The sequence below is a fragment of the Lethenteron reissneri genome, chromosome 59 (assembly GCF_015708825.2).
Source record: "Lethenteron reissneri isolate LAM-NWPU_2019-01 chromosome 59, ASM1570882v1, whole genome shotgun sequence".
Taxonomy (NCBI): Eukaryota; Metazoa; Chordata; class Hyperoartia; order Petromyzontiformes; family Petromyzontidae; genus Lethenteron; species Lethenteron reissneri.
Window position 1 is genome coordinate 5,465,607 of NC_083837.1, and position 16,137 is coordinate 5,481,743.

General features: G+C 46.3%; 1 protein-coding gene and 1 long non-coding RNA gene across 2 annotated transcripts in view; one reads left to right on the forward strand and one right to left on the reverse strand.

Moving 5' to 3' along the window:
• Window positions 1-16,137, forward strand: part of LOC133357698 (uncharacterized) — a 55,826-nt gene that overhangs the window by 22,218 nt on the left and 17,471 nt on the right. The window lies entirely within an intron of this gene.
• On the reverse strand, window positions 1,967-10,898 carry LOC133357673 (ATP-sensitive inward rectifier potassium channel 10-like). The gene is made up of 4 exons (XM_061575757.1): window positions 10,717-10,898; window positions 8,119-8,407; window positions 5,701-6,371; window positions 1,967-4,840 (listed from the first exon to the last, which is right to left on the reverse strand). The coding sequence occupies exons 2-4, from the start codon at window positions 8,385-8,387 to the stop codon at window positions 4,686-4,688; spliced, it is 1,095 nt and encodes a 364-aa protein (XP_061431741.1). The 5' UTR covers window positions 8,388-8,407; window positions 10,717-10,898; the 3' UTR covers window positions 1,967-4,685.

The window sequence follows — 16,137 nt, forward strand, 5'->3', positions numbered from 1 at the left end:
TCTCGCGTGACAGTTTTTTTTGCCCTGATTTCTACTTGCTTCATTGCTGCAGTGTACTTGACTTTACATTGTACTCTCATGCCTTTGGATTGCACTCTCATGCTCACAGGCCCTTTGGATTACACCCGTTGGGTTGCACTCCCTCATCGAGGAAGCCGCTCTTCTTCTACTTTTCTACAGTTGCATGCTAATTTCTCCAATTAACATCATGCTAATATCTCACATTAACATAGCCACTTCCGTGCCCTCTAATTTCTCACATTAACATCATGCTAATCCCTCACATTAACACTTCCATGCCCTCTAATTTCTCACATTAACATCATGCTAATCCCTCACATTAACACTTCCGTGCCCTCTAATTTCTCACATTAACATCATGCTAATATCTCACATTAACACTTCCATGCCCTCTAATTTCTCACATTAGCATCATGCTAATCCCTACCATTAACATAGACACTTCCATGCCCTCTAATTTCTCACATTAGCATCATGCTAATCCCCCACATTAACATAGCCACTTCCGTGCCCTAGTCCAGGAGGCCGCTCTCCTCCTATCTTACAGTTACATGTTCATTTCTCACGTTAACATCACTAGCCCCGGCCACTTTTTTATGACCCTTGGGCTACACCCATTTCAAACCTTTTTAAAACAGTCTGTCTCAGCAGCAGACCATGCTTTCCCACCTGATGATGGATGCTTGTGTTGCGCCCGAAACGTCGTGATTTATTTTATTTTCTACCTACGTGAATTTACCGAAAGAACCAAAGAGTTTGACTTTACTAGTTTGTCTTTTGTCGGTTCAGTGAGCTCTGGGTCACTCTTGCGAATGAGACATCCTGGCCTATCGAGTTATCGCGCGGTTAAACGAAAGCAACGTTAAAACTTTAACATAACCACTAGATGGCAGCATAAGCGTAATTTGTATTTATACTGGAAGAGTGATGAGCTATGAAGCTAAATTTCACAGTCGGGGTTGGGCCAGCAAGTAACAAAAACAATATAAAAACAGTGTAAAATAGATACAAAGGTAAGAAAATAAATACACGTATACAAATCCGATGTTTAAACACTAAATGCAAGCTTGGGCAAGGCAGCAAACAACAACGGTCACAGACCACACCAAGACGACAACACAAAGTCCCTCAATTAAATGGCACGTTAAAATGTAACTACCAATACACTGATTAAAGGTATCTCCTTTGTAACATGCTTCCGTTAATCAGCTAAACTTGATGAGGTTAAAAGTAAACCGTTTTAGCTTTTGAAGAAAGTAAGAATAGGTTTTACCCTTTTCTGGCAATAAAACAGGCGGTGTTAAGATGTTCAAACACCAAATAGAAACATTTCGCAAGTAATCACGTTACTGCATTAACCACACGTACTTGTGGTGAACATGCAAATAAACGTGCTCTGATAATATATGGGCATTTATCTTTAAACTGATTGGCCTACACCAGAGACAGCCTTCTTTATGGCCTAGTCTCACCAGTGTCAGAACAGAGAACGCCAAAAGGTCAACAGTACAATGCCAATGCATGTATCGTAGCATATATAGCTCGGCGTGAGCAGCTATATCATCAGATATTTTTTAATACAGACTTGATTCCTTGCAAAAGGTATCTATTTGTTGTTTGAACAGCTTAACACATGTTGTATTGCCATAAAGGGTAAGGGGCCGTCCATAAATGACATCACGCACCTGGGGGGGGGGGGGGGCGTCAGACATTTGTGACGATGTGTGACGAAGGGGGGGGGGGGTTGAGAAATGTGAAATCACAATCACAATTCTCAACTTTAAATAAATCTAGACAACACGTTCTACTTAATGAAATATACTTTTTAATAAATTTTTTCTCCTACAACATACAACATCACAGTGCAGCGCTACATTAAATACGCACTACAATGACAATAGTTTAAAGCGATTTGAAGCATGTTTTATATATTTTTTTGGGGGGCAGAGCTTTGTGACGTCATATTTGAGGGGGGGGGGGGTCTGACTTTGTGACGCTGTGTGACTAGGGGGGGGGGGGGGTCAAAAATCGTCCAAAATCGCGTGACGTCATTTATGGAAGCCCCTAACACCTTTTCTTATTTTTCATACTTTGATACTTGAAAAAGGGTCCCATTTTGTAGCTGCTCACCCCGAGCTATGAATGCCCTCATAGTGCATTGTCCTTGTACTGTTCGCCTTTTGGTGTTCTCTGGTCTGACGCTGGTGAGACTAGGCCCTAAAGAAGTCTGTTGCCTCTAGTGTACGCCAATCAGTTTAAAAGACAATACCATATCTTATGAAAGAATGTTTGTTTGCATGTTCACCACAATTACGTTCGTTAATGCACACTCGATTCCTTGCAAAAGGTTTCTATTTGGTGTTTGAACATCTTAACACCTCCTGTTTAATTGGCAGATAGGGTAAAATCTATTCTTATTTTTCATACTTTTATACTGGCAAAAAAAGGTCCCCATGATAGTTTTAGCTTCGTTGAAACAAATTGTTTGGTTATACTGCAACGTTGGCAGTGGTGCACAAGCATAAACAATAAAATACTCAACGCATTCGTCAACAGCACTGTGACCTTAAAAATAAAAAGCATGTAACAGGCGACATTCCAGGTACGAGAGGCCAGAGAGGTAGAGTGCATACCTGTCAACCCCATATCAGTGCCCTACCTTATTACAGACCAATTTAGACTTTATTGGTCACCCCGTGCCCTTATAAATCTCAACGTTCATCCTACAAAGTCCCATCACATGGGGAGAAACACAAAGAAATACACACAAATATATGTTTTGCCCGTATTGAAACGGTTGTACGCCGTATGGACCTGAAAACTAAATTTCCCTGTACAAGAATACAGGTAAACCGCATGGGTTGACAGGTATGAGAGTGGATAAGGGATCAGCTCTTAAGAGTTAAACTCTTATCCACTCTACCTCTCTGGCTTATCTCTCTCTCTCTGGTCTCCCTATGAGTTGAGAAGGGCCATTGCCCGAAACGTCGCCTACTACTGTACGTACTTATTCCGTTTAAGACCACACAGTGTTATTGACGAACGTGTCGTGTTTACTTAATGTCGTGGCACAATTATGGCCTTTTTTTAGTCCTGGTGAAACCTCTTCTCTACTCCACACAGCTCTCGGTTGTCCCATGAAATTCCTTCACAATGTCGACAGGCAACCTTCCTTCACCATCGGCGGGGCTTCCCTTGTTGGAAAACGTCGAAGCAAGTTGGGTAACCAGTCCATTAAGGGAGCCTCCATTTCGTTCGGCGGTTGGAATATTATTTAAACACTGCGTGGATGAAGAAACGAGCAAACGCACACACACACACACATCCTCACATGTGCGCACACACAATCACTAATCGCGCTGATGTAGAGTATATAACTATTTATTTATTTTAGAAAATATTTTAAAAATATTTTATTGCTGAACCTGCCTTAAAGCTGCACATACTTATTAGCATTGGCAAACTCTGTGGTTACGTTTGCCGACAGTTGGGTTTAGTGTTTTGTTAGCTTCCGTGGAAACATGTCAAATATTCTCAGACTGAGAGACGTACTGTATTCTCCTGATTATAAGACGCTCCTTAAAGTAAGACTCACCCACTAACTTTTACGCTCTGTCAATACATTTATACAGATTTGGTCAGACAAATAGCCCCCATACAGCCTTAACAGGCTGTTGGGACAAGTGGTGTTTGCGAGTACAGCACACTAGGGGTGGGTGGCCAGCACCACGCATGGCCGCCTTTGCCTCCCTGGTGCTGATGTTTACACACCGCACCAGGTAATCATTTGCGGCTGAGCCGACTTTGGGGAGGCCCATGACTGGTTCAGATAATCGTCACTGGTGCCGTCCGAGAGAGGGAATCGAACTCGGCTGACCGGGTTCGGAGTGCAGCACACTACCCCCTGCGCCTCCACTCCCCAATACCACACATGCTTGTATGATGCACCCCTTTAAATGACAGGGGTCAAAAGTTGCGTCGTGATCCACAGAATAAAGTACAGTATTTAACGGGCACAGCAATGAGTAGTGTGAACATGACTGCTGGATTTTATCTGCCTGCGTGGTTCAGTTCGTCGTGCACTGGACTCACAGTTGGAAGGTGACGCGTTCAAATTCAAGTCGGTCGGTGGGGTTCATCCCCCGATGAGTATTGCTTTGTCAGGCAGTAAAGAGTGTCTTATGGAAAGACTTTCTCCCCGCCATAGGAATTCGGAATTTGCTCAGCTAGAAACTGGAGGTGCACATTGCACCACGATCAGATAAGTAGGATTCCACGTTGATTTTTTGTTTTGTTTTTGGAAGGCCCTGGAATTATGAAAGGTGATCTCTGCTGAGCCAATATTTTATTATCCTCAGCCAGAGGTCCCATTAACGCAGGGACATTTTCTTTATGCACGTGCTTCAACTCTGCGTCTCTTCTCATGTCACCTCCACTCTCTCGTTCCACCGCGTCCTCCCATATCACTCTCGGTCTCCGTCTGTCTTATGGCCTGCACCGATGGCAACTCCAGAGCCTTTCTCATTCACCTTCTTAATCTCTTTTCTCAAACACGTGTCCAAATCAACTAGGTCTCACCTCCCTTACCTTCTCGAGAATATTAGTCACTCTCTCTAAGGCTCTAATACCTTCATTCTGCCTCTGTAGAGTTAAATCATGAAGCTCTATACTTGAAAATGAGGCAATGGCAAGACCTTGTCAAACTGAGTCAAGTCCACCCGAAAGCCTCCTTGTGCCAGGAGAGACATGGTGGGCGAGAAGGTATGGTCCCACAGGATCTCTGAGGGCAGGTAGGATGTACGGGCTTGACAGACTGCACCTGTACAATCAAAAACAAACACAAATATCAATACGTGTAGCAACGTGTGTGTGCATATATGATCAGCAATTATATCCCAGTTGTGTTATCCGATTAACGCCATTTTAGATGAAGCAATGTCAAATTATTTATGCATCTTGGAAAACGCACAGTCCTTTGTCAATCCGCTGCTAGATGAAGGCCACTGATGTTAGCCATAGCCGGGAATTGAACTCAGGTGGTGTGATTCATAGCGCAGTGCTGATAACCACTGCGTCACCGTTTCACACATCCACACCTCCATCTACTACTTCTTTACCCTCCCATCAGCTCGGCTTGAGAGTGGCTATGGTGGCCAATCAACTCTCTCCATCTCGGGAAGAGCACCTGCGGAAATCCCACACGTGCAACTTTACTGGCTCCGTTGCGTCGGTTAAACGCGCACACCCTATTGTTCAACGTCACTCATTGTTACATCGTGCGGAACAACACGTGGTTACAATGAGAACCAGAGAAGGCTTGTGTACACGCGGTTGGCACTATCTGCGTCTTCGCTTCATCCGGGCCACCCCTTTCCAGCATGGTAAAGTTGGATATTCGTCCGATATTCACAATTGCATCAGCTACACGCCGAGAACCGGACTGTTACGGGAAGCTGGCCACTTGTGAATCCTTGCACGATTTTAACTTTTGCTGTGAATCCTATCAAGAATTTTTTTTTTGTGAACGTCTCACACCAACAGCTCAGCTTCACGGAACAGGTGGTTTGGGAAGTGATGCGATTGCGTATTTTGAACTTCACACCGACTATGCTACGGTCCCCTAGCCCCCCCACCCCACCTTCCATCACCCCGCCATAATCGAGAGTCGACGCTCTCTACCTGTGGAGTCTGCGACGCCTGTGAGCGCGACGATTATCTCGAACGGCTGCCCGTCAGGGAGGCCGCCCTCTGTTAGCCCGTGCAGGGGGCTCCGCCCGTCGAGCACATGGGTGAGCGTGGCGGGCAGCGTCAGGAACGGCTGCCGCCCGCCGCGGTCCACCGTGAACTCGACGTCGCGTTGCGCGAGGGTAACGAAGCGCCCGTCGCCGCATCCGCCGTCGGCCCCGCTCGCCGGCGACACGCGCAGGAGCCGCCCTGACACGGAGCACTCGACGAGGCAGCAGGGCCTCGCGTCGGCCACGCGTACGAGCAGCCGGGGGGCGCCGCTCGCGCCTCGCTCGGAGTTCGGCGGCCGCACGACGAGCGCGCGGGAGGCGAAGCGCACGGTGCCGGCGCGCCTCGACGGGCGCGCGAGGCGCGCGAGGATGACGCCGGCGACGAGGGCGTCCGTCGCGGCCGACACCAGCATCTGCAGCGTGAGGAGGAGGGCGGCGGCAGGGCACGCGTCGGTGACGCGCCGCACGCCGAAGCCGATGGTGGCGTGAGTCTCCAGGGAGAAGAGGAAGGCTGAGCCGAAGGACACGATGTTGATCACGCAGGGGGCGGCGGCGCCGGCTTCTGCGTCTGTGGGTGGGCGCGTCAGGTCGCCGTGGTGCAATGCCAGTGCGTACCTGCCGCAGAGGAAACATCGCGTTTTGTCGTTGTTAAGATCGACGTGATTTGCAATCTGTTGGCTGGATGAGGCCCTTCCCAGGTTCTGGTTGGTTATGGGGGCTGCTTGATCATTATTCGTGCAGGTTGGTGAGGGGGGGAGAGGATATTACTCACCACTAAGGTTAGCCATGGGGGGGGGGGGGAAATATTCTGGTCACCGGGTTCATAGCGCAGTGTTGTTATTTGTGAACTTAACACAAAACAAAAGTCATTTACAACATGTTTGATGACTAGAAATCGGTATGGGAGGGACATAAGTGGAAAATACAACAGGATAATTATTTAACGAATTGTGTTGCATCCCATCGTGCACTTGCAGAGTACGATGGGATGGAACACTTTCAGAAAACTGAAATAGATCATGAAAAGTAACAGAGAAAATGTGACGCAATAATAACACATCCAATCAGTGCATATTACCTACTAGGCTGCAAGGCCATATGGATGAAAAGCGTTGATAACGACAACGAAATCTAAACAAAAGTTAGCGAAGTACACACTTGGAATTACACTGCACAGGAACGACGAACACGTGGATTTCATATGATACACAAGATACGTAATAATGTTAAATTCCGCACAGTATTCGCTCACTCTTGCAGGGAGAGGATGACCCGGAGACGTGAGGAGGAACCACAGCAAGTGAGAAGGCGGCAGCCAGGCGGTGAGCCGGCGCTCCAATCCATTTTCCAAGTTCTGTGGTCCTCTAAATATGAAGATATTTTCAGCCAATTACTGAGTGTTTACACGTGGGAAGAAGCTGGAGCACCTGGAAAACCCCCCCACGGATTCAAGGGGGCAACATTCTATCCCGTACAGATGTAACAGATTTTATTAGTCTGCACTTTGCTGTACCGCATTATTCTGGCAAGCCAAGGTATCGCACCCTGAAGCCCACGGGAATGAAGTTTCACAATAGCTGCGTAACCCACCAACTTTTACATAGACAGTGCTGGATTACACCTATGCATAGCCACTACCGCTCAACTAATATTCGAGGTTAAAGAAGGTAAGCGAGCTATGAGAAGGGATGATGGCCAGTGGTTGAGACAAACTCTCTGAGAGAAACCCAGCCGCACGATCTTGGTCATGACGTCTCTGCCCTGCAGTGGGCCTTCAAAACTTCACGGAGCTCCACAGAGTGTGAACCAAATGCCGCAAAGTGGCTCAACATGAGCATAAACCCCGTGCCAAACACCCAGCCCCATCGAGTAGATGAGATGATGCCAGCCTTGGATGCAGGGCCGTGAGGCCAAGGCTGAGGTCCGAGACTAAAAGAGCCATAAGGCCGAGGCCTTTTTACGTCGGGGCCAGTGTCAAGGCCGCATCTTTGCTGGCCGATTGGCTCGTGAGCAAAGCTCGTACGCTAACTGCCAAACACTTTATAACAAATCCGATAAGTTGCATCTAATTAACCTCACAATTTAATATGTGGCGGAAGAAAACGCTTTTTTTTATTAAAATCAGAAATCGGTCAACATTTTGCAATGTTGTGAAAATTACGATGATGGAAAAATGACACCAGAACCGGTTTGAAACAAGATCCAAGTTCTCGAAGTCCTGGGACTCAGAAACAACCACGAGGCCGAGACCAAGGATGAGACCAGGGGAAAATGCCCTTGAGTCGAAAAGTCAGGCCTGGCCGCCGGCCGCCAAGTGTGCTGCCCCCGTGAGCGAGGCACTTTTAACGCTCCTGGGACGCACCACAGGAGGCCAAAGAGGCCGACGATGCCCAGCGTCAGTGACAGGAAGAGCAGCAGCTTGCAGACCCAGGCCATCTCGAGCAGGGAGGTCCACGTGTCGCGGCAGTACTCCCAGCAGTGCGCGTGAACGTTGGCGATGGCCACGTTACTCGAGCCGTCCTTGTTGATGAGTCGCTTGGGCCTCCGCGACTCTGCAGCGGCCCCTGGAGGGCCCGATCCGTCCACTAGCGCCGACACGGTGGGCACAGCCGAGGTGGTCCTCCGCTTCATCTTCTCCGCCGTTCAATGTCCTGAAATTTTAAAGAAAAGCACAATCATGTTACTCGATAAACGTGCCAATAGTGGAGAAACCTCTCCTCTTATATCTGTGTTGACATGGCGTTGACTATGCACCTGTGGTGGTGTTAAGGGTAAGCGCACTTGACTTGCAATCCAGAATCTATCGATTCGATTCCCTCTCCAGCGTGGAATTTAAAGCGATGGTGCACGTTCCGTGACCACCTCCCTCGCCGCACGCCTCTGTCCTCCCAAAATTATCGATGAGTACACCACAATTAGTCATTCGGGTTAAGTCCATAGAAAGCGCAGATTTTAGGATGAAGTTTCCACAACTTGCATACAATACTCGTAAAATAATAATGTTGAAATTAAATGATATCCCTTTGTCAATCCACGGCTGGGTGAAGGCCTGACGTAGGTCACGTGGGTTGTTTGACTATACTTCACCACGCTGGTTAGTGCCGGTTGGTAAAGGGGGGTGCAGCATAGACGTGAGAGCATAGAAAGTACAGCACAACAATAGATAGTTCTGCACAGTCATGTGCTTTCCCACCTTGTAGCCTCACAGCAAACTATAACAACTTGACATGCATCGTGTTCACCAAACCAGCACGACCCAGGTTCAATTCTGGTTATCTTTTAGATCTGATGATATAGGGTGCATTTGTTTGAATTGGGTCATCGGCTGCTGCATTCGTATAACTATACTAATGCACCCTAGCAAAGTGTACACTACACTCTTTGGGTACCCGGGTTTCCTCCAACAAGGTCGAAGGTTAAAACGCAAGTGATCATCCCAGCCATTAATGCCACCACGTCCTGCCATTGATCTCATTTTCTCAGACCCCACAAATGTTTGCACATTTGACACGTCCGTGTACCACAGCAACAGCAGCAGCAGCAGTTCAGCTCTAATAAAGTGCCTCAACGTTTGGCTTCAGGTCTTCCCCTTCCTTGATCAGCCGGTCAGCTCCCATAAAGTGCCCCAACCTCTGGCTTTAGATCTTCCCCTTCCTCGGTCAGCAGGTCAGCTCTCACAAAGTGCCTCAACGTTTGGCTTTAGGTCTCCCCCTTCCTTGATCAACAGGTCAGCTCCCGCAAAGTGCCCCAACGTCTGGCTTCAGGTCTTCCCCTTCCTTGACTGCCAACCTCTGGGGGGCCACTGCAATGCCCGTCTTGGTCACCTGCCCTCTTCCTCCTCCGCCCTGCACACGAGTCCCAAATTATGACAGCCGCCTCCTCCTCTTGACCATTATTCCCTTTTGCCACATTATATTCTGGATACTCTGCCATGAAATTCCTATCGTCCTCCAATTAATTGTATATATGCTGTACAAACGTCATATTTCCACCCTGGCCAATAAACTGCCAACACCCAGTGCAGTGTTTAATTTAGTTGACATGATTGGTTCCACCTATAATGGGATAATTATCTCGTGGCAAACAACAATGGACGTAATGCAAATATTAAAAAAGCAAGTTATCACAGGTTAAGCTTACTTAAATCCCATTTGTGCATAATGTTACTGTCATCCATATAGATCAGCGGTCGGGAACCTATGGCTCGCGAGCCATATATGGCTCTTCCAGTGACGGCATATGGCTCCCATACAATTTTGAGTTGAAAAAAAATAATAATAAAATAAAAAAATAAAAATAAAAATCAGTTTGGAACTGATTTTAAAATACTTGTGATATTTGCTGAATAATACCGTGTCATTTTAAAGTAAACAGAAATTAGTTTTGAAGATACATTTCACGGGTCACGCCTGCATGAAGCTCAACCTCACCACGTCGTATGAACCAGACTACAAGGCCATCAGCAAAACCATTCAGCACCAGAAGTCGCATTAAAAGTAAGACATATTTAACTTATTATACGTTAAAAAATACTATATGGCTCTCAATGAAATATATTTAGAAATATTTGGCTTTTATGGCTCTCCCAGTCAAAAAGATTCCCGACCCCTGATATAGATGTTCACATAATCGACCTTTTCGAATATCCGCCTCTACCTCAGCCCCCCACCCAGCGAATGGGACATAAGACGTTGTGCGGCGTGCACAATGGAACGGGAGCTTACTTTCTAAGCTATTTGTTTTGTTCATCGCAACAATACAATAACAGCGCTAATCAAAACCAATGGCCACACTAAATAATAATAAAATACTGCCAACGGGAACTAGACAAATGACCCTTAAAATAGGCTGGCTCGACGGAAACATTGCCGAGTAAACAAACATTGTACAAAATACAAACACATTGTACAAAATACGAGAAGGTAATTTAGCGCAATTATGATATAATTGAGGCACTTACTTCAAACACAATGCGCTCTTTGATGGGGGATCCCACACACAGCACTCTCTGCCACTGACTCAACTACCTCTGAACGCCAAACTCCGACTCCTTGATAAAAACCCCACAGCCAAATGTCAGCTCCGCAACATACCGAATGCACTTATCAAGAGTAAGCCGGTATATATATATGTTTTGACGAACATCCCTCTGTTAGTCTTTTGTACGGTGTGACCAGTTCCTACCACCTTTTGGAGGAGTGACGCCGTTGCTGGATTTAAGCGGAAAGGGCCACATTGCTCGCCTCGGTTTGGCACGCAAGGACCCACCCAAACGAGTCCTGTGGCTCGCCACAACTCTGTGTTGGGTAAACACAGGGCAAATGACGTTCCTTGCACAAGGGCAAGTCACTCTTGATCTGGTTTGTTTTAGGGGGCTTCGTTAACAATTTTTATAGTTAATAGCAAATACATATACACATAATCTCTCTTTACCGAGGCAAAGCCTATTTAAATCCCTCATTTTGTTCAAATCGTGCCGTAAGAGGCACTTATTTGGAAGGGATTTTTATTTCTTTAATCCTATGTTTTGGGGTTGGATCTGATTGCTGTGAGCCTACACGTTCGTGTGCTTTGTCCCGTGCTTTGTGATCTCCGGGTGAAAGGGGCCTTAGAAGTGTAAATCATTATTAAATTATCATTGTCAATACATTGATAATATTGGTGCGTTACAAATGTACCTCCTCTTGCGGTGTTGGTCAATGTCAGGTTTTGACAGCATGGGAAACGGGACTGCTCCACCAAATCCGTTCACCCGAGTTCCATTTCCACTCACGGACCAACCGGTCTTGGGCCTCCACGTGGTCGACTCAGCCTTAAAATGAGCACCTGGGGGTGCGGTGTGTAAAAATCAGCATTGGGGAGACAAAGGCAGATGTGGTGCTGGCCTTCCCACCGCCTTGTATGCCGTGACGGCCTTAATAGGTGCTCACTGACAGCATTTGCGGCAGCAGTCTGTTAAAGGCTATATGGGGTGTCTTTGTCTTGAACCGAGTTTCACAGCAACAGCAAAGCCACTTAAATTTGTGACGCACCCATATTGTAACAAACGTGTCAGGCTACGCTGGTTAGTGTGGGTTTATCAAGGTGTCAGGACTCACGTAGGACCGGTTCGGATATCACTCGCCACTGATGTGAGCCGTGGCCTGCAATGTAACTGATATCGTCACCGGGTTCATCGCGCAGTGCGCTAACCACAGCGCTACCATTCTACTCAAAAGCCTTATACTGTGCAGAGTCTAACACCTATCCAGGGGAATTGCTTTGATGTTTGGCCAGTTAGTGGTAGTAGTTATAATAATGCCCTTCGTTTACACAGAGAAAGTCTGAGTCTCCAGACTCTTATTCAGAATGTGTCCTGCAATTAGGATATTTTGCTAATTAAATAAATGATGATTCAGAGGCGTGAGGCGGAACCACCGAGAAGTAGGAAGGCAGCACCCACGCGGTGTTCCAGCGCAAATAGTTGCCGGAGCTCTGCGGTCCTCTATACATTAAGGTGTTATCAGCCAATTAATGAGTGCTTATATGTGAGAGGAAACCGGGGTACCCAAAGAAAAGACGCGCGTGCGAAGGGGAAACGCTATATCCCACGCAGTGGAAACGGTTGGAAGTCCACATTTTGCTTCACTGCCTTCTCCCGGTGAGCCTGGATATAGGCACCTCCTCAATGCCCACTCACGGGAAGGGAGTTTCACAACATTAGTGGGATCCAGCAACTCTCACCTCCACAGTGCAGGATTACAGGCGTGTGTAACCACCACCGCCCTATCGATGTGTTGATTATTACGCTCAGAGACTTAATATATTGCAGGATCATGAGATAAGGCGGCAGCCGGAGGAGGCCTTCATCCATCAGTGGATTTACCCAGACTGGTGATGATCATAGGCTTACAGTAGTGAGCGAGGGTAATTACCCAAGAAACATGAAACGGGCCAACGGTTTTAAACATATGCCAACGTTGAGCCAACGTCGTTCCAACGTTGACATGTCTACTGGGTAGGCACACAATGATTTTCCCACTGTTGGTTGACTATGTACGGTGCGAAAGAAGTTCGACATACATACATTGTGATTCAGGGGCACAGTTGCATTTCGAAATAATTTACTTTAATTCCACGTTCGTGAATGGTACACCTCTAGTAGCGGCAGGGATTCCACATGACCTAATTATATACAACGCATACGAATCGGAAATAACGAATGTAAGAGGTCAAGGTAGAGGCAGGCCCCTCCAACGGACATAATCCCCCAACCCGCATAGAACCAGTAGTGTTTTCAGTTTCATTTAGTTTCATTTATTTGGTATAGCCCTGTGAGCCATTCAGCTCTTGAATCGGGTGCAACCGCAACAAACAAAAACATGAACAAGAAAACATCTTAAAGTGACTATGCGAAAACAGAAAAATCCAGGAAAAAACAGCAAAATCGTCCAGAAAAAGCACAGTACACCAACGCTGTGTGCAAAAATCACAGTGGGATGCAAGTCAAACAACAACCACAAGGCAACTTAGATTAAAGCCATCAGTTTAACTCCGTACTACAACAAACAAACATGGCCAAACCAAAAAAAGTTTTCGAAATCACCAAAATAAAGCCATAAAAGCAATGTAACAGTGATCATAGGAACTGTGACCGAAATTTCACAATAAACAACATGTACCACCAAACCCTGTAGCCATAGCTGGCTGAATGAGTCACTCCACAACAGCAGGAGCATCAGTAGGAGTATCAAACATTTTCAATGCACCTTTAAAGATCAGCACACTAAATCAAAACAAGATCATACTTTGCAGCGGTCATCCGGAGCAAAACATTTGTGAAATATGGTCAAACAGCTCACACGACCACAGGGAAGCCTTTATCCAGCAGTGTATTGAAAAGGGCTGTACATTAATAATACAATTACATTATTGCATGAATGGCTAATAGGGCGGCGGGGTGGTGTAGTGGTAGCGCTTGTGCCTCGCAGCAAGAAAACATGGGTTCAATTCTAGACTCAGGTACCTTTTTGTGTGGAGTTTGTATTCTCTCCCCCCGTTCTGGATGGGTTTTCTCCGTGTTCTTCGGTTTCCTCCCATAGCTAAAACAAATGAACACAATGTAAATGGCTTTGTCCAAACATCCCAACACTAACTTACATGTAAGCACTCATAAATGTGTCGTTAAACCCGCCACCACCCGGCACAGCTAATTACTTGTAAATGTTGTGGATTTGCTTTCCAACACACCGGTGTGCTGTACTAGTAACGAATTTGAATGTTCTGTTTACGTGATAAATCTTACTAATTGGCTGCGTCAGGTGGTGGTGGGTTCAACGATACATTTATATATTTACGCGATCTAACCCAATAAAACCTGTATTATGGATGATGTTGGTCGCGAAAGCCTATCACGTGTTAAACTCGATGGATATTGTCATCGCCTCTGAGAGGTGACACTTTTCTCGCACTCCACCGGTCGAGTATTCCTTTCTGGAATGCAAACTGACGTTTATCAACAAATTGGCCAAGTGGCGAGCGTGAAATTTCCACAACTACCGCATCGCCGAGTCGAGGTTGAATCTTTGTGAAGCGTCAATTGACAACCCTGGACATCGTTGCGATGCGAGATATTCAATTTCGAGAAATGATCCAGTTGAAAATATTTCAACAAGTAAAAATATTGTTGCAATGAGCGTTGAGGCGATGATCATCTCCAGTTTACAGCCCTGAGCCATTGGTGAAAATTACACATTCCTATGGCAGGGAAAAGTATATCCATAGCACAACCATTGCTGACTCCCCCACAAAGTGATGACTCATTTAATTGACCACGAAGGATGATGATGATGGGCTGAGTCGACCATCCTAGCAGGATTTGAACTCGCAACCTTTGCAACTGCGAGGCGCTCGCTCCGTAGCCGAGCGATCTGCAGAACTGCTTCGGTTTGCCAATGCGCCTGTCTCCTATGTCCTTGACTGAAGCGTGGCGAGCGTGTTTGTGTGCGCACACGTGTTCACGCGGTGCATTGCCTCCCTTTCGGTGGAATAGTTTCCACGGCCCGTCACCGTGGTGGCATCTGCCAGCTCAAAACCCAGGATAAGGTTTTCCGTTCACATTGTGATCTCGGAGGCTCCCAACACAAATATCGCAATGATAGAAACAACAAGACCTTGGCGAAACACGAAGTTGCACAAAAAAACACAGTACAGATTAAACATATTTTCAATGGAACAAAAAAGAAGAGACGTTACATAACATCGGTTACGTTGTCATCCTTAATTTCGTAGCTGCGTCATCAGCAGCAGCCGTGATCTCTCCACTGCTTGATGAAGAAGACTCCCGCCCTCCAATCCGTCAGTCGCCATTCCTGACGGTGTGGATCCTGCCAAAAACTCATCTCATTGGCTCCATAAAATGGCTGACACTTGTCTCGACCGTCAGCCATCAATCATCCTTTCTCGTAACTGATCCCGAGCTAGCCCTTTGACTTATCAGAATCAGAATATTTATTTACCCTGCGAGGAATCTGATTAGCATGAAATCTCTTTTTCACAGTTGTTAAGTAGGGGCGGGTCAGCAAGTTACAACAAACAATTCAAAAACACGATAGGAGTGAAAAGTATAGGAAAGGTAAGCAAATCCGATGATCTATGAAGCTCTTTTTCACAGATGTCCTGAATGGGCAGGTCAGCAAGCTACAAGAGTCAAAATAAAATAAGAACGTCCAAGAATTAGTTTAGAGCAGTCTGTGGCTTCATAAATTCAGTAACCTATTTGGGAATGTGCAAAAAAAAACCTTTGTATATTTGTTTATCCGGAGGGACAGATATGTGAAGAAGACATTGTCTGCTCTGTGATTTTATTATTTACATCCTAAAAAACGACGCTGATTATTTGGAGTTAAGTATAACTATATAAGTTTACATCAAACTAGAACCCTCTCGAAAAAAAGCCCTTGTCTATAACATTTCACAGTTCGTCATCATTGGTTAAAGAAAACGTGAATATCTCGCTCATGAGACACTCAGTGTCAAAACCAATGTAGAGTTTGCTTGCGCTGAAATAATGCGCTCCCAGAAGGTTGTGATTTACGTGATTTGTACAAATTATACTTTCATGTTTTACGTCGAAGGACACGTAATTCGATACACTCCTCTGTGGCCCCGCAGCCCTGAGGTACCACCACCCATATCCCCCTCATCACCACCCCCACACCGCACCCGCCACAGCCCATCAACTCCTTCCCCATCCACCCAGCCGCTGTCCGGGACGATTCGTAATCAGGACCAATCCGGAATCTCCGATCAATTTGGAATGGTGACAGCACAAACGACTTGAGTCGGTAGCGAGGTGTACTGTTGAGGGCTTGGTTAATGATGTCTTTGGCAAGACATCGTG